We start from the raw sequence: 27,321 nt of genomic DNA, 5'->3' as shown, positions 1-27,321 counted from the left end.
CTGATGGCCTTTCCCCTTTCTCTTTCTATATCTTCCTCCTTTTGCTGTCTCTATCCTCTTGTCTTCCCCCACAGACTTTCATCTCTCATTTCCTACTCTTTCCTCCCCATCTTCATCAACTAACCTTTATTTAACCTTTCACCCACTACTTTTATTTTTTTGTTGAACCATAAGGATTGTGTGTTGTGGCTGCTGGGATAAACTAATCACTGTTGTTCTTTTCCTTTTATGTTGGCATCAAGGAGGGGCAAGTATCTCTGAGGAGCAGAAAGTGATGTTCAAGCACAGAAGCGGATTAGGGCGTGTGAAAGGCCTGTACTCTCTACATCAGAATGCATAATGCTTCACAACAGATCTAGTGAGGCAGGCCTTTGATCTCGAGTCAAAACACCCTGTTGTTAAACCATCCCATTTCCTGTAGCCAGCAGCACCATGTCTGGGATTTGCCTAATACTGCACCAGGTACCCACCTCTCATCATCAGTTTAAGTCTTTATTATCCATCTCTGGGTTCAAACTCCAGTATCAGTCTGGTTCCAAATCCATGATCACATCATGTAGGGTATTGTGACTGGAGCTGAATTTTGCAGTTCCTTTCATAATAATCTAAACCAAGCATTGTGTCTGACTTTTCTTCCTCAGTTTCAGATAGCAAGTAGTCTTGATCCTATACTTTTATCTCTCTGAGAAGAGCCACTTTGTGGGAAAGAAAATTATTTTTCCATGTCCTTTATATTCCCTTCCCTGGGACTCTTCATTCACAGACATATCCCAAACTGAAAGTAACTCAGTGCTCCAGAGAAAAAGGCTTCTTTCATCTCCTGGGGCATGGCAACTTCCTGCTGTTTTGCTTCTCAGGGTGGGTGTAATGAAACCTGAGTGTCAAGGACCTGCATTATTCTTGTTGACATCTGTAATAATGATTGTTTACCTCTTTGTCTTGGCATGGGCAGTGTTTGTGCCTCCAGTGAGGATCTGGCTTCAGAAAATTTAGTGCCTGAATTTGAGGAAGTCTTCCAAATTCTGACATCCTTATTAAAGCTCTCTCAAACCACTTCAGTCAAAAAAATCACACTGTAGATTTTGTTACTGTATTTTTTATTATTTATTTATTTCTGGTTTTCTGATGAGTTGCAACCAGAAAATCCTGTGAAATCAAACAGCAAAGGAGAAAGGGGAAACTGTTTAGGGCAAAACTACAGGGCAGTCTTCTGGCTTCCAATGTGAGTTGAGCTAATAGCAGCTTCTGAAGTGATCCCAGTGCCTCATGTGTGACTCAGTTTCTTCATGGACACAATTAATTTTGTTTCTAGAGGGAGCCCTTGTGCTCTTCTCTGCAAAAATGACCTCTCAATGACCAAATAAAACAGCTGTGCTCTCTTTGCTGTAGGAGCTATCTTGCATTTTCCATTCCCAAGGGGAAACCACTAGAGCAAAGGGGGGAAGTTGGAGTTTTTCTTATTCCTTTCACTGCTTTAGGGGCCACAGGGTTAATTTAGCAGAGTATTCTTATCTCCAAGCTGTAGCAAAGTATGTTCTTGGCATAATGAATCAGCTGAGTGGCATCAACAAAGAGATTTAAGCAGATAGATAGAAAGATAAATATCTCTTTGTTCTGCCTGGTAAGCAGTGCATTGCTCATCATATTTCAGGTTGACTGTAATTCAGTTTTGTGATTAAATGCACTGCATGTTTTCCAGTGGTACCCATGTTCTTGGCAAACACTTCAAAGAGGACTGGATTGCAAAGAGGGCTTCCGAAATGTCCACAGAAGCACTGGTGGTCACGGGGCTTTCATCTACTAGGCTGTAAACCTGACTTTAGAGTCTGTCCTTGTCCCCCAACACAGAACAAGAATTTTGTCAAAACTGGGGATTTCTTTCTAGCATGATTGCCTTGCTAATTTAGATGCATCTTTAGCCATTTGAGGCTTCTGCATGTTGGCTGGAGATTCATGTCAGATGTTTCTGGTGAATGCACAGATGATTCAGCTCAAATGTTCTGAGCTGCAGCCCTCAGACTTTCACTGATGAGCAACACTGCTCTGGAAGCCACAAATGGAGGGGCAGTTCTAGAAATGTTGGAAACTAAGAAGGCATTGAGCATTTTCCTCTCACCCCAATCTCATCAGGCAGAACTGAAACTCTTGCAAAGAAAATAGAATGCCAGGGACAGGTTTGGGAGTGTTGATGAAGTCAGTGCTCCCCTGTCAGAGATGCCAGAATAAGATTAGGAAGACAGACTATCTAGGAGAAGAGTCAGAGATTGCTCAGACAGATCTGATCTAGTAGGAGTTTAGTTTTAATCAATAAACCTGGATATGGAAAATATTTAATAAGTACAGATGGATTGAGGGGCAATACTTGATTTACTGCACTTCAGGTTAGTATGGGATACAAAGATGATCGTGTAAGCTGTACTGCGTGTGTCTTAAATGTCACACACATGCAAAAAAAGTCACTTATCCATGACACAAATCCATGTCTGGTGTCAGGCAAGGGATCCCTCAGCCTTGAGGGGAAACCTTGAGAGCTGTCCTTGCTCAAGGAGCGGTCAGTACCACACATCCAGCTGCTGTGGAGGGAGAGCTCTTCTGATGGCTGCAGATATTTATAGCTTAAAGTGGTTGATGTAGAGTCAGATTTTTGCTCTTGATGCATTTTTGGCCACTTATCAGCCCAGTCTTTAGCCAAAACAGGTTTTTAGGGTTTGGTGCCAAGTTCTCACTGGTGACCTCACACAACAGGAGTCCCTTCAGTTCACTCAAAATAGGAAGCACCATCCCTGGGCACCTCTGAAAGCTGTGTGGTAAGAAAACTTCCCTTTCCACTGGCCACTGACCATACCCAGGGAGAAGGAAAGAGCCTAACTAAAGAATATCAGTGAGAGGGTCAAAAGACATAAAGCATTTTGCCACTTGCCATGCAGATTGTGCCTACTCGCTCCAGGAGGGGTGGTCCTTGCTGCCTGCCAATCTGTGCAGTGCTGCTTGTAGCTGCTTGTACCTGTATGATTCATTTCCACCATCTGTATTTGTGCCAAAATATAGAGAGATACCCATGCTGGTGCCTCCCTAGATGGAGAGACCAACAGACACAGACAGGTGGAGAGGCCTTCGTTTTCCATTCTGCCTTCTGGAGATCTTGGCATACTCCCTCCTTCATTTATTCACTACTTTATTGACTATAGAACTGAAAAAATGGAAGAAAAAATTAAGAAAAAACACTGACAGCACAGGAGAGAAGAGGATAATCAATGAAATCAGACAGGAGAAACAAAATGAATGTGTTTTTTGCCCCTTCAGCAATTAATTCTCATTGCTTCTGATCAAAGGGCTCAGGAAACTGTAGTCCTGCCTCTCCATCTCTTTCTCACAGAATAGACTATCTCAGCTTCATGTTGAAAAGTGACTGTTTTGATCCTAAAGGTGGTAATACTACAGAAAACCTGGGAGGAAAGGGCAAAATTATTCTGCTCACCTTCTTCCATGCTTTTCAATGAGAATTAAAACTAAAGCATAGGACAGTTGTGTGTTCTGGTCCCCATGGAGCTGAGATTCAAATGTAGAAATCTGTCTTAAAAGATGTGACGGGGGAAAAAATATCACAGAACACTTTGAGAGAATTCTTTTTTTTTTTTTAATAAATTCCCCAAGAAGCTCTACACATAGTTCTTCCCAGTTTTTTCCCTCTTCCTATTGACTTTGACACAGAAAGCTTAGACTTCAAGCACTGAGCGCTAGAGGCTATAAAACCCTAGATCTGGTCCAATTTCATCTGTCCCTGAACAGCTCAGGGAAGCTCTGAGTCTGATCTAAACTGTCCCTACCTTGTGCTCCCTGACTCTCTTCTTCTTGTCATGTTTTATATACTCACTGACTTTTACAGAGCTTCCTCAGTAATTCTTCAAGGAAGATTGACTGATTTAAGGGGTTAGTCATCCTGCAGGTTAGTAAACATGACAGCTGGTTGAGGATTAACAGGAAATCATGAATAAAATCATTGGGATTGATAAGGGTTTCTCAAGCAATTAAAGTTTTCTTGCTGAGAGTCAAATAGAAAACAGAAATACAGAGTGAAGGTCAAAGGAGGAGGGTGACCTTCTACACACTGACAGCCACTGAGCCTCGGAATCCAGAGTTAGTGTAGGTGGGTAAGAGCAAGGGGAGGCAGTGCTGGAGAGCTGCAGGCCAAGGTGTGGGAGCCTGGGTTGAGCTGTGTAGGACTGGAATAGCTGTGGGGCCAGCAGGTCAGTGCAGGGGCATGTCAGCAGGGTGGTGTGAAGATGCAGAGCAGCATTAAAATGAGTTGGCAACCCGGGCTGTGGGTGCTGGTTGGTGCCAGTGGTGGAGAAAGTTGCAGGACCAGGCCAGGTAGCAGAACAACCCTCCAATCCCTCCTCCAGGTAAGGGTTTGCTAATCTGCTGCAGAGAGCAGACTGAGATGACTTCAGGTGACTTCTTTCCCCTTTGCAATGTCTCTATCTACTTCATCACCAGGATCTAGGTTTGCTGCCCATGCTGCTTCCTGCTTGTTCCTTCTATCTCTTCTCTTCTTCCTGATTTTCTTCAGGCAGCATCTTTCTATTCTCCCACTTAACCTCTAGCTTCTTCTCCTGTCCCGTGAATCCCCACTGATGACTTTAAAGTTCCAGGTGTGAGAGGCTCTGGCACTTTGTTTAATGAACTGGCAACGGATTGGAGCCCACCAGCTCTGGGTACCAAGAGCCATCTGTTGTGAGCTGCAAATGCTAATTGCTATTCAGAGAGCTGAGCTCCTGCCTTACATATGCTACCTGGCCCCTCAGTTGATTACTGAGCTCCTGACAGCTTTTAATGTGTGTCACAGCAAGGAATGTCAGGACCAGTCAGGAAAACTTAGGCAGGGTTGGTTTGAAGGGAGAGAGCCTGGAGTCTGGTATGGCTTCATGTTTGTCCTGAGGGGCAGGGCAAGGAATGCAGTAGGTGAAGGGATGTGTTTTTAGAATACTCAGCAGAATTTGTATTATAAGACAAGCTTTATCATCTTCTCATTGCAGTCTGATATCCTGGAGCTACATGATTAAGGGAATATTATAGGTCCCCTTTTATATTTTTGTAAAGCTTTTTTAAATTTTTTTTTTTTTTAATTTTCTTGCCTATGCAGTTAAGCCTTTAAACACTATCTGAATGTGACCTTTAAAATCTTGGAGCCAGAAAGCAACAGAAAAGAAACCCAAGCTGCTATTGCTCATGTTGGTGTTTTGTTAATTTTTAAATACTGTGGGTTTTCAGAATCACTTGATTCATGGCTTTCATTATACAGGTATTTGTGGGAATACATTTAGAAGTTAAACATAATTTCTCTGGCTGTGACAGGACTGTACAGCCACAAGGTTTTTGAATTTGTTGATCTTAGCAAGGTGTTCTCTCAGGACTGAAGTGCAGCACTGTGTGAAGGTTTTATGCTGTTGACTACTCTTACTGTTCTTCAGCTTTTCTCACTCCACACAAACTTCAGTACTTTCAGGAAATCTCATGGTGCTGCAACTGGAATTAAGTTTATTAGCACTTGGAGGGAGATATAGGCTCATGGTTTGGTTCATGTGGGGGGATTCCTGTTTCCAGACAGGACACTGCTGCTTTTTTTTATGTATGATTCCAAGAACATAGCTCATGTTTAGCAAATAACATTTTAAAAGACAAAAAAAAAAAAAGGTAAAAAATATTTTTTTTAACCAAGACCATTAAGCCAGAATGAGCAGGCACTAAAGTCTGAGTTCCAGCACTGAGTAGCCACAACTATCAAGCAGGAAGGAGTTTAATTCAGCCTTTTCTCTCCTTTTCAGAGTCGAACAGCCGCCGGGCAGTGAACAGAGGCTACCTGGGTGAACTGCTGAGACTCTACCAAGACTGGCATCGCAATGATGTCTCCAACAACTGCATTTACATTCGTAGGGGTTTCCTGCTCTGCCTAAAGTACATCACCAACATCCAGCTGGGCAGGGAGACTTTCCTTGGTTCCCGGGGAATGGAGATTCTCTTCACAAGTGTGCAGGTAAATGCTGCTTTTTGTGTTTAAATGAGGTGGCTTGGTGGTTAGTGCTGGGTTCTACATCCCACTGCAGGAAATGCCATCCTTATATGAATTCAGGATAGGACATATAGATGAGAAAACTGGTAACATTAAGAAATATTGACTTTTACACTGTTAGTACTTTAAAAAAGCTGAAATGTTTGAGTTTAAAACAAATCTTCATTCCTATGGGACGCATGGGAATTCTAGTTTATGCTTTTAGTGCTTCTTTTCTCTTTCCCTGTGCATCCTGCTGTCTGCTTGGACTTCTCCTGAAGAATAATTCAATATCTCTATAAGGGAATTGCTTAGGTCTTTTGTGAGATTTTCCTTTACAATATCCAGATAATTCCACTCAATCAGCCTTTTAAACAAACTGCTCACTTAGCCAAGCCTTTCTTAATGAGAAACATCCATCAACAGTTTTTCAGGAGGTTAAATTTTAATCTTGTGAGACAATGTGAGTTCAAGAAAGATGCTGTGGTCCTCTGGATGGAATGGCTGTAAGGTATAGAAAAGGTGGGTACAGAACAGTGAGAGTTTCCTCAGTCTCTCAGCAAAATGCTTCCTTATCCTGCTTTGGAGAGGTGACTAGGGAAATTCCTTCCATTGTAGACCTGTGTGATTCTGTAGGAGTGGTTTGTTCATTCTTACTGGCTATGCATTATCTCACTCCAGAACCATCAGAAAGAAAAGCCTGTCTCCTTCTCCCTTTAAAAAATCTATTGCCTTATGATCCAGTGTGTTTATTTCTTCCCCTTCCCCATCAGTGTCATGAAGGATTCTTCTGTGAGTCACTTCTTACTAGCAGTGTATGGAGGCTTCTGGGATTTTTTCACTTCACTTTCCACATGAGGAATTGACCATTTCTTTAGGTAGGATGAGGTGGCCAGAGCCAGCAGACCTCCCAAGGGATTATGGCCCCTGTTAATGAGAAGTCCCTGGTCTGGATAAATGTGAATAGGGTAGATGGAAACAGCTGCTTGAGGGTGGATGTTGGCTCCTTCCCTCTCAAGAGGCTTCCACAGCCCGTGAAGTTTTCTGAGCTAACACCATCTGATAGCTCAGCCTGGGAGCAACTGCATAAGAAGTGTGAACGTGGGGTCACCTTGGGTGAGCAAACAGGAAATGACATTCTAAGGCTGCAGTAAACCCTGATAATGCTAATCCTTCCAAAGGTCAGAAGTGGAGTGGAAATGACAGCTTCAGGGGCCTCCAGTTTGCTTTCTTCCCAGTGTGTGCTATTAGGAAGACCTTGGACAAGAAGTTACCAAGGTTAATAAATTCAAAGCTCAATATTCTCTCACTGCTTCTTTGGGATATTGTCAGTCTTGCAGTGTCTTTCCAAGATGTGAAACATTGGCAGGAGTCTGGCAGCCCTAGGGGGTCTCACTCGTGCTCTTCCCTACTCTGACCTGAGGCAGAGGCTGCTGCTGCCATGAAAATCTTCATAATTTTCATGATAGAAGGATGGGAAATCTTGTCTCCTGAGACGGACAACAGGCTGTAGCAAGAGAGGAGGAGATGAAGACAGGACAAGACAAACCACTCCTGAGTGGGAAAGTGATGCCTGTTTGTGTGGATGGTATTTTGGTGCCTTCAGGGAATTTGCTGGCTGTGGTGATTAACCTGCATCAAACTCTGAGCAGCTAATAAGATTTTTAAGGTGTTAAAATCTGTCTAGAAAAGTTCATCTAAAACTTCTAAATATATTTTTTCCTTCTTTATACAGATATATTTATTGAAATGAAAACCATTTTGGCAAGATGGGTTTGTTGTAAACTCCAGTAGAATTTCAATTGAATCCTCTCTGGCTGCCTATTGTCTGGGCTGATGGACAGATGAAATACCTGAGCTTTTAATAGCCCTTAAGCTTATGTCTTTACAGGAGGAGCCAATAGTTCAAAAACTGTCACCTCACATGGATTAGAAATTACTGTTACTCTATTTGAGGAGAGTTTAGAGATATTTTAGGGGAATTTAGAGGTATTTTGAATTCAACTTCTACCTGGAATAAAAAATAATTTTAGATAATGAAATCATTCATGGAAAGGAAGTACTTTCTGTTCCCATTCCTTTTTCCTAGGTGCACTTAGATTTTCCTGACAGTTAAATGGGATATTCACATTAGCACTGGTTGGTTTTGTGTGCAGTGACAGAACTGCTACTCTAAGAGAAGAAAACAGGTTTGTATGTGCTTTTGGAGAGATGCTGCATGGAACGTTATCTTGTTATTTTATCACTTTTCCATCTGGTTTCTTAAACTTGTCTTGTTTCTCTTTAACCTTCCCATAGTACTCAGGATAATATTATCCTACATTCCACTCTGTTTGTCAGTAGGAGCATCCATTAGCATCACTATCTTTTATCTTACTGTCGTATTGAAACCTCCTTTTTTTTCTATGTATAACATACCATAATATCTGATCTATTCCAGGTTCAGTGGAGAAGAGATTGAGTGTGGAGATTAAAGAGCAGATCTGAATTCGGGTTAGCTTTACATGAGTTTTTCTGAGCTAAGGATTTACTCTTCCCTCATCCACATTATCCCACCATAAAATAAATGGGATAGCTTACACACATACAAAGCAGTCTCCTGTCTTCTTCCCAAGTGTCAGTAAAAAGGGCTTTTCCAATACACTGATGTAATAATTTTTAGTCATTTGTAAACAGTATTACCTTGGAATTGGAGAGCACTTTATGAGTGGTAATGAAAACAGTCCCACAAATTCCCTCTAAGGTATCTGAAGGCTTGTTTGTACCTGTGAGCTAATTTGCTGTAAAGAAAAATATGACTTTCAAATAGCATCATTGAGTAATTCCAAGTGTGGAAGTTCATTGTCTGGATGAAAATGCCTTGTTCTTGACTATTTAAATTCACTTGGCAGTGAATTAAGATGGTTGTCCCAAGGCAGGCAATTAAACAGTCCTGTGCTCACTGTTTTAGCAAAAACTGAACAGCTTTAGTAAACTAAACTAGTAGACTATTAAGAATATTAGCCTGTTCCCACATGTAGACAAACTTTCCTAATCTTTCCTTTAATAACAACCAAGCAAAGGCAACCATATGAAGCAGTGAATAAATTGAAACAGAAATAGAAACCAGTTCTTCTTGGTGTTTGCTCTACCCATAATAAAACTTTCCTTGGAGATGCTTTCATAATTTTCTTTTCTGTCCCCCTCTTTCCAAACAGCCAGAGAAATACATATTAAAATTCTTGTAGTGAGTCTTGTAAGCATGTCAGCTTTAGATGATTTTTTTTCTAGCCTCCCTACAGGAATCCTGGTTAATCCCACTGAATCTTTATAATGCTGTTCAATCATACATGAGAAAACAGAGTAAAATCCTCTACAACCTAAAGAACCCCAATACAGCCATTTTCCTGTTCCCCATTTATAATAAAGTACTTTATAATCACAGAATCATTTAGATTGGAAAAGACCTTTAGGATTGAATCCAGTCATTAACCCAGCACTGCCAAGTCCACCACTAAACACTTATCTTTTCCTGGAAGGAGATCAGGTTAGTCAGGCAGGACCCGTGTTCCAATGGCCATTTGATGTTCTTTGTTATGTTCTTTTGGCCTTCTGCCTGGTTCTGCTGAATGTTTGGACTGTTTGGAGTTTTTTGCCCAGCCCAAATCCTAACTATGGTCTGTCAGAAGTATCTATTCTTTGCTCTTGGTTGTTCCATTTTAGCTCTGCTGCAGGGACGCAAAATTATGAAATGGCAGTAGAATGTATTGTAATATTTCTCTTTTGCCTTAGAGCACATTTGTGCTGCTTATTTAAGTTGTATTCCTGTTGAGCTCAGCCTTAGTTTCAAGGCACTGAAGAAAACGTGCTGAGAGGCAGAGTGGAAATTGTGAATTTGGGTAGGATACTGCACTTGTCACTCAGTCACTCTGGTGGAGGCCGTGCTTTCGATGTGCTGCGTTTGGGCAAATCCGAGGGCTGGGTTTTCTGAGAATTGCACCCACTGGTTTTAAACAACTTCACCTTTGTGCAGCACTATCATTCCTTTATCCATACTCCCTGACTCTGTTATATTGAAGACATACATCACTTCTATGATGTCCCAGGGGGTCTTTGCTTTTAATTCTGTGGGGATTTTGGTTTGTTTTCTTTACAACAAAAGTTTAAGGAGTTCGCTTGCATAACAGCACAACAAAAATACAAAATATTCTGTGTCTTCAAAGTACACCTGGGCTCTAAAAAATCCTTGCTTTTCTATTTCTTGCTCTGGATTATAGCAGCAGGAATTGTGGGATGCTGCAATTATTAATTCTTGTATGACTAGGTAATATATAGTGATCTTTCAAAATAGCTCTTGGGTTTAACTACAGACAATAGAGTACAGTGGGAATGCTCTCTTTGAGAATACCTTGGGTACCCTGAATACACTGAAATAGTGGTGTTAACTGTGTTAGTTTATATCTGTGAGTTTTGGCATTATGACTCTGAGTATAGTTGCTGAAGGTGCAGAAGCACAGACTTTGGCATGTTTTGGCAGCCAAAACATATACATGGGCTCCACAAAGCATTTTTTAAATCCCTATTAAAAGCCATATTACTTCAGTGCTACTGTCACCTGTGTTAGCTTCCTTCAGCATACCCTGACTTCAGTGTCTTGGAGCAGAGCTCAGAGATTTTGTCTCCCACATGACATTCAGGGATGGAAGTCCCCTGAGGTCTGTGCCAGCCTGTATGTCTGTAAGAGATGAACTGCAGGAACTTGAGGTCTTGCTGTTCCAGACATATTTCTTTAGTGATAAAAAGAAGGGGAAGTAATGTGAATAACGTGAAGCAACGTGTGCAGAACTTTCCCATGATTTTCAGGTACAATCATAGTGAATCTTCCTTTATTTGTGAATGTTCCACAATTTAGGAAGTACTTGAAAAGGAGTACTGAAAAGTGATAACCAGACAGGACTCTTGCAAGAGTAAATCTGTAAGTCTTATAGGACTGGAAAACCAAGACTCTGACTTTTTGCTGTAGTTTATGGGTGTGAATCATGAGTGGTAAAGGGAATTATATTCTCACTAGAGGAGCAGCTCTGCTCTGGGGGATTGTGTGTGACAGGGAGGACTGTTGTAAGAGACTATTCTTAATGTTGTTCTCCGTTGTTTCCTAGGACTGTTTATCTTGTAAAAGTCTGGATCCTATCATAACTACTGCGACTCATATTCTGAGAAAATGCTACCCCAAGGAGCATCTGCCTCTGGTGACTGTAAGAAGTTCCTATTCCTTCCCTCTTCCTGGGAATGTCAAGACTGAGCCTCTGTGTGAGGGATCTGAAGGTAAATGGCTGAAGGGAGAGTTCAGTAGGAGGAAAAGGAGCATGACAAGAATTAAGTGTGGGATCTGGGGAAGGGAGACTTGGCATAGTCCTGAGGTTTACAGTTAAAATTAATCTGATAACCTACAGTGTCACTCAAGAGGGAAGAAATTACTCCCAGGTCTTCTTGAAGCTGGGAGAATCTGTTTGGAGAACAAATGAGAAAAGACAGAAAGGAGCAAGGAAAAGGAAAAAAAATTCTCCTATTATCCAAAAAATAATGGAGCAGAGGCTGGAGATGCCACTGCTCCGCAGTAACAGAGGGAGATATAATTGTGCCTGTACATTGGCTGTTTGGGGGGTAAAAAACTGCCCTGCAGCTTTATCAGTAAAGAATTGCAAGAATTAGTATCCTTTTCCCTTCCTAAAGTAAAAGCAGATAGCAGTCAGGCTGCATGAGTAAAAGATGGGAGGCCTTGCTGGAAAGCACAACTCAAGCCCAGGCAGGATAGGTACTCTGCAGAAAAGGCTCCATGATACACATAAGTGATTTTTGCTGCATTCAATTTCGTGTGGAAGATGCTGAAAGACTATAACAATCATAACAGTAAAACACCCTAATCTAGATAATACAGATTAAGAGCATCCTGTAATATCATTGCAGCCAAGCAGAAAATCTCTGTATTGCTTTGTAAAATGAGTTGGATCCATATCATGGGGACATTTGTCATGGTTTTGAAAGGCAGTGCATGAGTCCAAGAGAACAGAGCTTTAAAAACTGGGTGAATTAGTGCCAAATTCATTTATATGAGATTAACAAATGGGTGGGTTGTGGACTGTGTGGCACATGTAGAAGAGTTTACCTGTATTTCTCTGCAGGGTATGAGAGGGTTATTAGGTTGAATACCTTGGTTTCTGCTTCTTTCCTACTTTTGCAGGTGACAGTGAAAGTGAAGGAGAGGAAGAAGCTGAAACAGAGCAGGATAACGAGGATGTGGAGAGTAAAGAGGAAGTAGGTATATGAGCCATAGTTCCCAAAATTGTCTACATACCAGAAAGTAAAACTTTTCATTGTCCATTTTGACACCCTGAAAGACCATCCAAGCAGAGAATGTAGAGGTGCATGTGGTCCCACGTGAACACACTTCATGGATAATAGGAGGGTACTTGAAAGAAGGAAAGGAGAACGCACTGACTTTCACTAAAAAATGTCCTGCATTTCTTTTATTCATTTTCATGCTTGTCAGGCATGGTGGAGGGGGTTTGGTGACTTCTCTGTTCCTGCACAGAGACTGCCCAGAATCACATACACAGAGATAAATGGTGGATCTTTGATCCACTAGGCATATGCCAGGAAAATGGCACTTAGGGAAAATTGATTTGTCACCTAGGAAAGGCTAACCCTCTCTTTTTTCCCATATCAGAGCATATTTGGGCTGTGCACCCATTCTAAGGAAAAGGTTAGTTCTTTTAAGCCACAACTGGGGCATTTGAGCCTATATTCTTTCTTTATTTGCTTCTGCACACAGACAAATAATACAATGAATTATTCAATACTTCTCTGAATTCTCCCTTAGCAGTCTCCCTGCAGTGACCTAACTGGCAAAAAAACTTCTACCAGCTGAGGATGAGGACGCAAACTTTTTTGTTGTGAAAGTACAAACAAGCTCATATGCAAATGTGAAGTAGTGAATGCTGCTAATAAGTCTTATCCACATAAAGTGGCTTGGGAAAGCAAATTAAAGAAATGAAGTTGCAAATACAGTCTAATTAGAAATGATTGAGACTTCTGTGAAAGGGAGTTCTCATTACTTGCCCTGTCTTTTTCTCCTCAAATATTAAACTGATGTCAGCCAATGAAAAAAGGAAGTTGAAAAACCCCCCCCACATTATCTGACTGTCCTAACTTGCCCCCGTCTGGCTGTTTTTATCTGAATATTAGAGCTCTTCAAGATGCTCATTAGGAATAAGGCTCATAGTAGATTTATCTCCTTCTTTAATTAGTTACTCATTCAGTAACGGCTCCTCTATGCTTCTGAACTATTTCATTATTCATAAGGATTTACCAAGTAGATGTAAGCAGTTTTGGTTTGGTGTGGGTTGTTTTTTTTTTTTGCCTAAGAGCTTATTCTGAATATGAGTTTAAATACTGTTTGTCTGGTTTGCTGGTCATATATCTCCTGGAAAAAACCTTGCTAAAGGGAAAGCAAGCAGGGAATGGATAATGAACTTTCAAACTGCCTTCTTATTTTTTTTTTTGTATGAGATGTTTTGCACAGTGTTTCCTGGTATTGATGTGATTTACAAACATTTTCACAGCTACATAACACATATCCATGCATGCTAGCAATACCAACCAAACTGAAACTTGGCTCTCTGCTTCTGTTAGGAAATGTTCAGAGTCCTATGAAAATAAAAGTCACCATATCAACTATCTATTCTTTTCCATCCAAATCTTCAGCAAGTTTGAAGCTACATACACATCAGTATGCTCTCAGTGGCAAATCCTTTTCAACTGACCTCATGCTCATTGCAGGTCTTCACTGCCTTTTTATCTCAGCCCAAACAACACTTCAGATTCTGCTTTGTGACCCAAGTGTGGCTGAGGGTTTGAAATGCCGTGGGCACAGGTGCATTCAGGCAATTGTACTTCATTCTTTTTATAACAGCTTTGGAAATGAGTCTGTTTGTCAGGAGCAAATAATTTCTTTGATGGCATTTGGTGGGACACACTTAGACATGTTGAATAATTTGAATAACGTAACGTTGTAACGTAATGCCCAGTCATCAATGCCATGTCTCCATCCTTTCCTCTTGCTCCAGCTTTTCCTGTTTGGTGTTTTTTTAATGCAATGGCTGACTGCTTGACAGTTTGGCTTTGGTGCTCGCATCTGACATGGGTGAGGCTGTGCATTAATACACAGGAGCCTTTGACTGTGAAAGCTTCAGACACTGCTCTTATCCTCAGTTCACTGATGGTTGAGATCATCTCATGCGGCAGGTGTAATATGTGTGCTCTTCTAATTCTGCTCTTGTAGGATTATGACTTGGAGACAGATGTGAATAAATTGAGGTCAAGGCCAGTGCTTGACCGGCCAGAAGACGACCTTGGACAATATGAAGCACTGTGTGCAGAACTTTCCCAGAATTTTCAGGTATGATCATAGCGCAGTTTCCTTTATTTGTGAATATTCCAGAATTTAAGAAATACTTGAAAGGGAGTATTGACAAGTAATATCTAGATTGGGCTATTTCAAAAGTGAACCTGTAAGTCTTACAGGACTGGAAAGCCAAAGATTATGACTTTTTTGCAGTAGTTTATTGGTGTGAATCATGAGTGATAAAAGGAATGATCTTTGATGCACATTTTTCTGGGTGTAGATTAAGTAAGCACTGTTGAATCAATTGCCACATGAGAGATCTGTCAGATAATTTGTATCCTTGCTGGCAATTTCAATAGCAATATCAAGATCAGAACGAGATGTGAAAAATAAATAGTGTCAACTAGTGGTTTGAAGGAAGAGGAGAAGATTGCACTGCCACTGACTGAAATGAACAGTTCAAATAATTTTTTCCTAGTGATGTTTGGGACAAAAAATTAGGGAATATTGCACTCATCACAAGTTTTGGAATTTAGGAGAACTGAAAACCCTGTTTCAAATATTAATCTGAAAAAGATCACTGGTTTAATGTATCTCCTGTAGACACAATATTGTGATATTGGTTGTGACCTTAAGTAGTCAAATGGGATTAAATCATACTCCTGCATGAAGGTGGGGTGGAGTTTTGCATGACAGATTGTCCACCTTTACCCTCCTGTAACATTTATATTTTTTAAAAAATGCCTTGCAAAGTATCTTCCCTTCTTTGTTCGAATGACTGGTTTTGGTTGAGTCATCTGGGTGAGTCATGTCCAATCGGACCCTTTTGGTTTCTGAGAACTTCTGTTGAAACAGCTTTGTGGATAGAGAAATGCTGGCAGGTGGTCCATGCACTGATTTTGCTCTGGCTGTTTGGGTTGAGTACAGTTTTTGGGAGATGTGTAAATATTTCCTCTTTTCCTCCTTGAAAGCTGTCCTCTGGAAGGAGGCACAATCTGTCAGTAGTTTCTTTTAATTTCTTCTGCTTTTTAAATTTAAAGGAGCTTGAATTTGAGTCTGAGGAAAAGAAGAGCTTGGAGGAGAGGACTGAGAGTCTTCCCTCTGCTCCCTCTCATTTCATTCCAAGTGCTACTTTCGTGAAACATCCAAACTGCAGATGGAGAAACCAAAGTGTCACAGAGATGGGACCAGATCCAGGGGAACAGGATTTCAAAGTCCCATTGCAGAGCTGCAGAAAGAAGGAGGAATACAGATGGGATAAGAATGATGAAAAGAGAGACATTGCTGAAGAAGCTCAGGATAAAGACTTCTGTGAGGAGGAAGATCCAGCCAGGAGTCAAGTGTTTGCTTTGTACCCTCTCCCAAAAGATGCTGCTTGGTACAAAAAAATGTTTTACCCTCACTGTGAGGTCTCAATCAATCCTAGTCCTGAAGGGAGGCTGGAGAGCTCAGATATCGTTAGAAATCTTCTGGAGAAGCACCGAGGGGATATCCCATTCCACAGCCCTCGTTTCTGTGCAGCCAGGGCCAAAAGTCTGAAGTCCATCCTAGGCTACAGAGACCTGGCATTCCCGGATTTCTGGGGTCACCAGCCACCTCCTTACAGCAAGCCCGTGTTGGAGCGCAAGAATGGGGTCCAAAGGTGATTGTGCTTTAATGTCATGAGAGCATTGAGAGCTCTTGGGCTCAAAACTGGCTTATGTAGGGTCTGACTCTAACATCTCTGAATGTCTTAGGAAGTTATAGAACAAATTTTGTGGCTACCCAATGATTTATTTCAATTGATAAATCGATAAATTCATCAATATACCTGTATTTGTAATGGGACTCTAAGCTGGGTTGTGAATCTGTGACCTTGTTAGAACACAAATGGGAAAAGTTCATTTTAGAGATGGAGAAACCTCTGTGTCCTTTTGGGATATGTTTTTACCTTCAGTCTTACTCTTTATTCAGCCACTTTAGTGCTTGCAGCATTGGTCCCATCTGCTTCTTTCAGGGGAAATCCTATCTGTCCTCTCAGGAAGGACCTCACTATTTAGGTGTTCAGATGAGTGGGAAGTTGTGTTTTGAAGTTGTTCTAAGAGAGAAAGCTCTTATAAACTACAGTTCTTTTGTTCTAAGTAGGGCTGTATGCAGTGACTTAACATTTCTTTTTAGTGGTATAGGGGATTATTAGCAGGAAGCACAGATGGTGGATTCTATGCCAAACTTTAGAGTTGATCAACACTAATCAAATGGCATTTGTCAAGACCACTGATTTCTGACTGCTAGAGAGAATGATTCTTTCTGCAGTAAATATATAAGCTAGAAATCTTATTTAGAGGGAAAATCACTCTACCATCTTGTTGCACTGTTGCTCTAAAAGCTCTGCTTTTATGGCTACAACAACATGTGTAACTCTACAGCTAAAATGGGACTAATCATATCATGCTTCAAGGCATAATGTCATTGCTTCAAAGGTCAGGAAGAAAATCTGGTATTCCACATTTGATCATCTTCAGGGATCAGAGAAGCTCTGTTTAATAATGAGTAGAAATCAGTTTGACTTTGAGTCAATATTCACTATGAGTCAGACTACTAGGTTTGCAAGTTATGGCAGATATTTCCTCACGGGGTAAGAATAGCCACTTGGGAGTTGGAACTGATTGGGAAGAACTGGGGATAAATCAAATTTGACACAACCCAGTAGTGAATAAAAAATTTTGCAGAGTCAGTCATTTAACCCAAAAGGCAACTCGTTGTAGTGGGGATGGAGCAGAACTCTTGTCACAATGGGAAATAAAAGTTCACCTGGAATTAGCACATGAAAGTCCTTTCTTGCTAGTCCTTAAAAATCATTTCCTAAGACTCTTCATATTTCTTCTAGAAGAATACTCTATATCCAGATTTCTCACAGTGTCATTAAGATTCGCTGCTTTCTTTTTTCCTAGGGACAAAGTCCTTGATGATGTTCGCCGCCTAATCCAGCCGGGGGATGTGATAGGAAGAACTGTGTTTGATTTAGATGATCCCAGGTGGGTCACTTAAATTGAGCTCTGCAACCAGTGGCCCTGTCAGTGCTGTCAGTGAGCTCAGTTTACTTGATCAACTCTGATAAAGGCCAAGAAGTAACATAGGAAGTAAAGGCCTAACAGAGAAAATATACAGGAGGGATAAATTCCTGGTAGGAGACGGCAGGGAGAGGATTTGTTGTGGAAGTCACTGGAGCAGGAGAGCATCAAAACTTTGACAGAACAAGGAAAATCCATATCTCAGAGGGGACTGTAGATTGTCCCTGGATATGTCTCAATTGCATGCAGTGATTTGGAACAGAGGTGTGCAGACCAGTGCTGGGAATTTTACCTGTGAATCCAGCTTTTTCATTCCCTGAAGCAGCATTTCCCACTGAGTGGCTGCACAGCCAGTGTCACAGGTTGTAGATGCACCCTAAGTGTGACACTCACACAATGTTTCTGAATAAAAACCCTAAACATCTGGCCTTGTGAACTGCTTTAAGTGCTCAGTTATGGTTTGTGAGAAGATGTAGGACCAGGAAACTGAGAGGGTTCCAAATTGAAAGAAATTGCATTCAGAGGAAGGATAAGTGACCTGGGGAACATTCTTTGGAGTAAAATAGAGGTGAAAGTTTGAGGTAGGAGAAAGTTATGAAGTTGCTTAGGATTAATTTAAGGGTTTTTAAGCAGTTGGAGAAGGAAACTCTACAGATGAGGGAAGAGCAAATATACAGTAATTCTATAAAAGTGCCTTCTGCAATTAATGAAGTAATAGGAATAGTCCAGTGGGAAAGTAATGGAATAAAGAAAGCAAACATAGATAGTTACAAAAGAGACTACTGGGAAAAGGAAAGATGTGATTTAGAATTAATAAGTAAGAGTAGAGAGAAAAGCTGCATCAGATAGGAAGGTTAGGGATTTGTTCACCTCTTCCTCCTTCCCAGTGTCTTGCTTATAAAAAAAATTTTTAAAGCCAATTTTAGCATAAAAAAGGTGCTGGGAAAGGCTTGTCTTTGAAGAAACCTGCTACAGGTGTCCTTGCTTTGCTTTACAGCAGTCACTTAAGCCCAGGTGCTCCAGGCGGTCTGACATTTTTCTCCAAGTTTGAGTCGGGAAACCTTCGGAAAGCGATCCAAGTGCGTGAGTAAGTACCCCTGCAGCAGGCCTGTGCCAGGCTCCCTTGGGCTGTGACCACAGCATGGAATGGTGGCCTTCTCCTGGGTTTGGAAAGGGTCAGCCAGGGAAGCAGGTTAGATGATGTGGAGCTTATTATGCCTTCTTAACACCTGGATGTCACAGAAGGAACATGATTTAAGAAAACAGAGCTCAAAATATTTGGACTATTATAGTGTGAGTATTTAATGGTGTTTGGTGATGCTCACAAAGTATCAATCAATCTGACTGCATTGCCTGCTGTCAGCGTGTTCAGTGGCAGACAGGAGGTATTCATGGCCGCTGCTTTTATTCTTCTTTTACTCTCCTTTGCAGGTTTGAGTATGACCTAATTATGAATGCGGATGTGAACAGCAGCCAGCACCACCAGTGGTTCTACTTTGAGGTCTGTGACATGAGGTCGGCAGTTCCCTATCGCTTCAACATCATCAACTGTGAGAAGTTCAACAGCCAGTTTAATTATGGTATGAGCCTTTGGGGAATTGGGGTAGCCTTCTCTTCACAAGAATGTCTTTTTAATGCCATAAAGGTTTCCAACTCTCCATGTCTATAAGTTTAAGGGAGACTGTAAATTCAATCTTATCTGCCCTGAAATCCACTGAAAAAGTCACTTTAGATTTGTCAAAGAGCCTTTGTCTATTCTCAGGAGGATTGAAGAGCAAACTGGATATTGAGACCTGGGAGAGGATTTGTGGGGGGAAATAAATGTCGCTGTTGTGTTTATAGACCAGAACTGAGGAAGAATGACACTAGGGCTTGGGAGAGCTGGGGGGGGGAAAGACAATCTGTTGGAACTGAATGAGCAGCATAGGATTGGAAAGTACTTCTAAGATTTAAATAGATGTGATAATCCTCAAACAAATATTCATGATTCTTTGGTTTTATCTAGTAAGACATCTTCAGACCTAGTGAAATTTCTGTTGATATTAATGATGATAAGAAATTTTGTTCCTTGCAGCCTTTGAGCTCCTGTCATGGTTCAGGAGGAAAGCAGCATTGCTCAGAAACAGGCAGGACAAATCCCAGCTTTCAATACCCATTTTAGAAGAGAAATGATTTCTTCTGCAAGGAGACTGTGGATTGAATTCTTAGCTGGCATAGGCTGGGGAATTTTTTGGTTTGTTTCCATGGAGCTCTGTTAATTTACACCAGCTCAACACCTGACTTAGAATGTTTAATAAGTCCGTAGCATTAGACTTTGCATTCCTCTGAAGCCCTGTGGCTACAGCCTTTAGCATCACCAGGACAACTCTCTCAGGATCAATGTGCCTATAACAAACAGAATTAGGAGTTGGAATCACTTGTCGCTTGTATGTGTGAAACTGGCTGGATGAGTGACAAGATGAGTTAAAAGGCATTTACTCTTTAACCCAAAGGGCTGTAGTTCAAGTATTCATATAGATCCCAACTGAAAATGATTTTTTTTCTTTGGTCATCTTATACTGCTTACCTGAGTTACCCAACAATTCAGTGAGGTGTGTATGGTAGGAACCTGAAAATGAAGGATGTTGATGTCCTGTTTTAAACCACAATTCAATCCTTAATGTAGCCCTTAGTACCTCCACAGCCAGAGATTCAGGCTATTATTGGTTGAAGGTTGTTTGTTATCTGCTAGTTTGGCTGTTGTCAGCATTTATAATCCCATTTTGAGTACCTGAAATTGTACATGACTCACATGTTCAAGCATGCAATGAAAAATATGTTTGGAAGAGAAATGTGAAAATACCATCTGGAGTAAGGAGAGTGGCTAAGCCATGGCTTGCTTTTGGCTGGCTTGTTCATGGGGTTGGCTATTAAATAATTCCTCTGTGGGTTCCTTCTGCTGCTCCAAGTGGGCAGTGAAGCTCCAGCTTTTCTGGCTTGGCTGAGTGAGGCTCATTACCCCTTCCAGCACATGCATAACCTTTACACAGAGCAGTGGTAAGACATGCTATTTATTTGTCACATTCCCTCTGCACTTTCCTGGGCTAATGCCCATGCTCTAAGACAAAAAGCCTCCAGTTGTGATGTAGTGCCAAAGTGCTCTGGGTGGCAATTCTTTGCAGCTCCTGGTTACTTTTCTGGTTTGATTTTTTTTTTTTTCTCCTTTTGCTCTTGGTTAGATGGCACTAACCATCTTTCAAACCATGAAACTTTGACTTTCAAACCATGACTTTCAAATCAGCAGAAAGGATATTTAATGAAATAGTTGTGGCCAGGAGCAGAGCAAGGCAGGAGGCACAGTCTCCATCTCTCTCCTTTCCCCTTTTTCACTAACTCACTCTATCATGGGAAATAATGGGATTTCATCAGAACCCTGATTTAAGTTTGTTTTCTAAAACTGAACATTTCCATAGGGGAAGTAGAAAGGAGAAACTGATTTTTTTTTTTTTTTTTAAATGAAAATGAGATGGCCAACTAATATCAGCCATTGCTCTGAGACGGACAGTTTCATGTGTGAGTCCTTTGGACTCAGAGAGAAGGGCAGGAGCTGGCATTTGGGATATTGAGACCCCTGAAGACACCGAGCCCCACATGTCTAATGAACTGGGAATCTAGAAAGGCCTGTGTCTCTTAAAATCATGGTGGCCATGTCCTGGTACCAAGCACAGAGCTGGCTCTTGCACATAGCTCACAGCAGTGGTTCAGAAAACATCAATACAGAGGTTACTCCTGGCTGTGGTGAGTAAGTGCTTCCCCACAGCACAGCCAAAGGTGAGCTGGAAAGGCATTGCTGCTGATAATCCCTGGGTCCAACTGTGCTGGGGAGTTTAACACACAAACCCAGAGGAAGAGGGGAACTGAATAGCTGCTAATGCAAATACAGCATCGGTATTAATGATTTTCAAGCATCACCTCCCCCCAGCACAAGAACAGCCAAGAGAAGGCTCAGGGAGCAACTTATCAGCATGCAAAAATATTTGGGAGGGCATTTTTCTCTTTCTTATGTGTGCTCTCGCAGAAGTGGTGCCAGCATCATTGCTGGGCTCAGCTGTGGATGTGCTGGGGCCACTGGAGCTGCTGACAGGAGCCTCCCCTGCAGCCCCTCACCAGGGACACTCTGTGCAGAGAGCTCTACTGGGGTGGGCAGCATCCTCACCTTGCCTTAAAGAGCAGGCAGGTGTGTACAGCACAGGAAATTGATATAAAAACTCCCTGCAGGTGGGCTGCCTTCACTGAGCTGCGAGTAATGGATGCACAGCTCAGATCAGAGAAAGCCTCACTCCTCAGGGCATGAAATAGTAATATTTTGGAGGTCAGGAAGAAGTTCATGCTCTGGGATAATACAGTACAAAGATGGATGTTATTGTTATCAGTATTTGTGACTCTTAGGTGTTACTTAGATCTAATAGGAAGTTTGAAACCTTCTTCTAGTTTTGCTTGCTATTTTCTGAAGGCAGGGCTCTGGATGCACCACACATCACTGATGCTATGGTAGGATTAAGAGTTCAATAATAGTGCAGCCAAGTATAAAATATTGGACTAACCAAATTACTGATCTGTCTTAATTCATATTCTTTCCTTTCCCTTTCTTTGCTTGTAAACAAAATGCTTTGCAAAGACCAGAAGAATAATTTATTTTTTGATAAACTCCATTCAGCTCATTTCTTCTGGAGGGGCTTTTTGTACAGATATGGTTGTCTCAGAATAAAACACAGGGCTTTGAGATGTATTTACTCTGTATAAACTATGAGCAGAGAGAGCACTGACAAAATAATGATGCTTCTCGTTTAGCCTTTTCCTTCCCACTCCTGTCTTTTCCAGCCAGGGAAGTCACATCACCTGAAATTGTCTTGTTTTCTGTAGGCATGCAGCTGGTCATGTACTCAGTGAGGGAAGCTTTCCAGGGCAGGCCTCGCTGGATTCGGGCAGGCCAGGAGATCTGCTATTACAAGTAAGTGCACTTTTGGTGAATAACTTGTGCCTTCCTTTCTCCACTGTTTCACTCCTGTTAACTGCACTGATGTCATGAGCCTCTCACCACCAGTGCCCCCTATTTCAAATGTCTCTAAATTGGTGCTGGCTCAATGTGTTGTGTGCTTCCAGCATCAGAAAACAGCTGCAAATGAGATCTCACTATTACATGCCAGGGAATATGCAGAATTCACTTGCCCAGGAGGAACGAGAAGGAAAGAAGTACTGTAGTTGGCTTTTCCCCCTGTCTGGGAAGAAAAGAGCTGGATGGGATCACTGTTTTTCTGTTGCATACATTGACTTTTGTAAGAGATGATGTAGCAGCTGAGGAGCTAAAGAAAGGGTTGGATATACAACAGGTGGTGTAAAGGAATCCTGACAAACTCAGTGCTGATATCTGTGCAAGCTCCCTGTTTCAGGCTGGTTTTGCAGTGTGCCAGAGCCTCAGAAGAAAATTCCAAGTTGTCCCAATTTCTGTCTGTTGTAATTTACTTTTTGAGGGGGTGGAGAGGGGTTGAAGGCACAGATTATCCTCTCTCAACCTGGCATCTGTCTACAGCAATTCGAGTAGCTATTTCATTTTGTTTCAAGTACTCTTTGCTAACCTTCGTGCACCTGACTGTAACGTTTTGTACCTCAAAAGCTCACGTACTGTGGTGGCTTCCCTTGACATGCCTGTAATCCCTGACTTCTCTGAGTATGGGCTTCTGGTTGGGCAGACTTTTCATGCTGGATACCATTGCAGTGGCTTCCCATGTCATTAGCAAGGCAGCTATTGTGCAGTGATTAAACAGCAGCTGACTTCCAAGATTAAGCCATGATTGTGCAATTAAGCCTGTAATCAGATTCTTGTTCTGAATAAATGAGAGAATAGTTTTATTGATTTGGAATATTCTGTGTTTTCTAGCTGTACATTGACTTACGTGTCAACATAATCATCTAGGATAACTTGTTGCTGTCTCTCATTTACTGTGTGTTCCTGGTTCTCACATTTTTGTACACACAAGAATGTGCATGCACACACATAAATACATTTTCACCTCGACTGAAACCTTAAAGTTTTTATTTCAGTGATCATAAAAGAGATTCTCAGTCATTAGAAATTGTAGGGGGGAGAAATGTGAAAATAGTGTGGTTGAGACTGCTCAGGCTTTGTCTCAGAAGAGGAGGAGATGGGATGGCTACAGTGATATCACACTGCTAGTATTCTGGGGAAAGAGCACACTTCAGTTCCATTCACCCTGCTCTCAGGTATCCTAAGGTGGGGTTGCACATTTTGAAGGGAACCTCATCTAATTATTTTTACCAGGAGTTACTAATAAACCAGGAATTATTAAGAAATATGGGAAAAGTGATATAGTTTCAAAAATACAGAGGAACACAAGGATGCTCTTAATTGCTTTTGCAGCAGGGCCTTTGCTGAGGGACACCTCTGAGCTGAAGGACAGGGGGAGGAAGAGCTCACTGGTGAGATGTCTGTGTGAAGCGGGTTGGCTGATCTTTGGCATTCATCTTCCCTGAAGATGGGGCAGTTCACTCGTAAAGATGAATGTTGTGGCACAGCTGTGTCACTGTGTACCTTCCTCATACGTCTCACAAGAGCTTTTATGTTGTGGAGAATATTAGCAGAGCTCTTGTCAAAAAGTAGCTGAGTGACACTTCTGCTCCATTTTATTGCCTCTCTGTGAAGTGACAGGATACACCCATGATAAACAGTTGCAGTTACAATCAGATCATCTCATTCTCTTGCTGTCTTGGCAGCTTTTATGCACTGAATAATATTCCCTTCTGGCAAATTATTTAAGGAACAATGGCAGCTGAGTGTTGAATTGGTGACAATGTGCTTGTGCCTTTGGTTTCATGGCTCATTCTAAGCTTGTTATCCAACCTTCAGCCTTTTCAGAAAATAGTCAGGTCAGGTAGTAATGAGGTACATGGAGTGTTTTGTTCTCACATCACCACTAAAAACTTGGTTGTTTAGTGATCATAAAGATGTCAGAACTAGGTCTTCTCTTTCCAGCATCTTTATAATCACATTGAATGAAATAAGCATCATAATATTAGCAGGTCACCTCTAATGATATCTGTGAGAGGGTGAGACATCCATCTCACTGAGAGCACCTGGCCTTTGCAGTACTACTGAACACCTTAATGGCACAATGGCTGGGGCAATATTCTGCTTTGACTGGGCTTCTGCCTGAAATGTTGACAACAAAAATACCTTGTCATGGATTTGGCCTTTGAAAAGGAAATTGTGTGGTGCATTTTCCACTTGCCAACCTAGCAGACCCCAAAATAGCAGCCATGCCCAATACATTGTTAAATACTGCTTTTTATGGTGTGAACCAGGGTGTTACTGAAGCATCTTGCACTTAATAGCCACACTTAAAGAGGTAAGGAGGTCAAGACATGGAAAATGGGGACACCAAACTCCAGGTGGGAAGTATTTTGGACCAAGGGAATACATCAGCAGATTAGAAGAGATAAACATTTTACTTTCCATTTGAACTCTGTTTTGAAGTGGCCCAGAAGTCAGGGATATTGAAACTTTCTTTGCCCATTTTAGTCTAAGCTGAAAATGCCATATTCCATCATCTAACAGTGCTTTTTACTGCACTAAATGCTGCAGATAGGAAGTCTAAAGACTAGATGGCCAGGAGACATTGTTCCTGAATCACTTGGTGCTTTTGAATTCCTCAGTTACAACCCAGCTCCTTTCCTGCCTGCATCTTTGTCCAAGTTGCTTCACCTATGTCTGTTTTCCCCCCCTACAAAGGGTGGAAAATTAGAGTCACTAATCTACTACCCAAAGAATATAATAGATAAATGGGGAAGCTTGTTTTAATTAGATAGTGTTTGCAAAAGACTTTTTAAACTCAAAAATTATCTTGCAGAGTGAAAGATAAGTAGTATTATAATTATTATTAATTAACTCTTCATCACTACTGTGCTGGAAATATAATACTTGTGTGGTTTTTTTATGACAGAGAGCAGCAAGCAAAGTGGTTTCACTACCACAAACTGACTGAAAGGTGCAGGAGGTACAGCTTGTGTGTTCATTGAGAAGACTGTGCATTGGTCTCTTTTTCTTCCCAATAACCAGTGTGTTATCCTCTAGAAAGCATCAGAGACTTTCAATGTGTTTTTGAAAGAGAAGACAAATAAGGTAGTGGGGGCCAGATGTTGCCCGAATCTTTTTTTCCTTTCCATTTCCTTGTTTGTTACTTTAGGCTCCATGCTGATATGGTAGGGTGTTGTGATGAAAAAGTGGTGAGGAACTAAAAAACATCAATCCTGGTGGAAGAAAAAGGAAGCAGTAGAGCTATTTTGGCTTGACAGCAGTAGGAGGAGAGGGAGGCACAGAGGAAAAATGTTATTTTATTTTTTTTTTAGGTTTCTTTTAAAAGTATTCAGAGCTACTGCTTTGTATGATGGATTGTGAGGAGACCAGATTATATGCAATAAAAGTACAAGATCATTTACACTGCTTACACACAGGCGATTTTTCTTTTTAATGCATGAGTGAAGAATATTGAAGCCTCCCAAAGCCACCTGTAAAGTTCCTGTTACTGCCACATAGCTTGCTGTAGATGGAAGCAGGTGTCAAGAAGTGATCCAAAAGTCTGGAAATGTCTTTTCTGGGTGGTTAGTTAGGTGGAACAGCAGAGATGCTCAGAACAAGAATGAAATGTGCTGCTGAGCAGTGCTGTGCATCCCTTCCCTACCCTGGGGATCATGTCCGAGCAGGCAGGAGTAAGGAACTGAACTACCAGTGTGCCATCAGGGTCAGAGGTGTTTCCTGCTACAAAACCCTTGGGTTAAGTGGCTATTTTAGGGAAGAGAGACACTTTTGGCTGCAGAATTGCAGACTACAGAGGGAGAAATCTTTACTTTGGAGTATTAGGAACAGGTGGGAATTGTCTGTGTGAGATATTTAGGCAGTACCTGCCTGCAAAGACCTACTTCCTCCCACACCTCTAACCACAAATGTGAATTTGGAGGGGAGGACTTAGAAGAATTCAGCACTTTTGTGACACTCTTTATGAATAACATCTAACCTTCCAAGTGACACTGAGTATAATAGAGGCCGTGGAGATGAGCATTTTCCTTCTGCACTATGCAGGAAATGGTTCTTAATTATCCTTCCTTGTTAAAATTAATAGGAGCTTATTAAATGTCATTGTTCTGACTTCAAGAAATACCAGATTTTAACTCTTGATCCACTGAAATACACATATAAATGCTACTAAGTATGTTTCTATATTTGTGGGTTTATTGAAATTTTTTTCTCTCTGAGTCTCTGTCCAATATTAAGGTGTTTTATTTACAAAGGGCATGTTGGGGTAAAGGGTTCAGCTGAGAATGAAATCATAGGCTTTTCAGGTTGCCACTGTGACTCAGTGTTCCTGCACTTTCTATCGATCCCTTTGGTATCACTCACCCCACATGTTCCTAGCTACTGAATCCAAGTGAAAACCTAGCAGCATTGTATTGTGTCTCCCTTATGAAAAAGAGCTGATTATTTTGGAGAATTTGACAAGAATAATTATCTTTTCTCTCCTCCCCTTTGAATAAAAATGAACAGCAGCAAAATAAACTAGTATTGTAAAATTCAGGAGCTGAAATTGCATCTTTTGGTTGCTTCTTCTATTTTGCATTTTAATGCAACATTGATGATAACATTTGTCAAAGAAACCTCACAGTCCTTCAGAATCAGAAGGTTTGGCAACAGCATAATTGGTGCAATGTGGGAAAAATATTGTTTGAAATGTACTTATGGATGCAATTTTCTCTGAGGCTTCTCCCTAAAGTGCATGATTTGTCACTTC

At 41.3% G+C, this 27,321-nt stretch overlaps 1 protein-coding gene across 2 annotated transcripts in view; it reads left to right on the top strand.

Moving 5' to 3' along the window:
• Nucleotides 1-27,321, top strand: part of AGBL1 (AGBL carboxypeptidase 1) — a 269,074-nt gene that overhangs the window by 47,799 nt on the left and 193,954 nt on the right. The window contains exons 7-15 of one of the 2 annotated variants that reach the window (XM_082290356.1): nt 5,826-6,034; nt 11,188-11,353; nt 12,270-12,343; nt 14,370-14,486; nt 15,473-16,074; nt 17,363-17,446; nt 18,483-18,569; nt 18,914-19,062; nt 22,385-22,472. In XM_082290356.1, coding sequence (XP_082146482.1) covers nt 5,826-6,034; nt 11,188-11,353; nt 12,270-12,343; nt 14,370-14,486; nt 15,473-16,074; nt 17,363-17,446; nt 18,483-18,569; nt 18,914-19,062; nt 22,385-22,472 — 1,576 coding nt within the window. Of the gene's footprint in view, nt 1-5,825; nt 6,035-11,187; nt 11,354-12,269; nt 12,344-14,369; nt 14,487-15,472; nt 16,075-17,362; nt 17,447-18,479; nt 18,570-18,913; nt 19,063-22,384; nt 22,473-27,321 lie in introns of both variants that reach the window. The other variant, XM_082290355.1, reaches the window with a different exon arrangement.

The sequence above is a fragment of the Coloeus monedula genome (genome assembly GCF_965178545.1).
Source record: "Coloeus monedula genome assembly, chromosome: 14".
Taxonomy (NCBI): Eukaryota; Metazoa; Chordata; class Aves; order Passeriformes; family Corvidae; genus Coloeus; species Coloeus monedula.
Note: the sequence above shows the minus strand (reverse complement) of the source record. Positions and strands in the feature narration are given on the sequence as shown.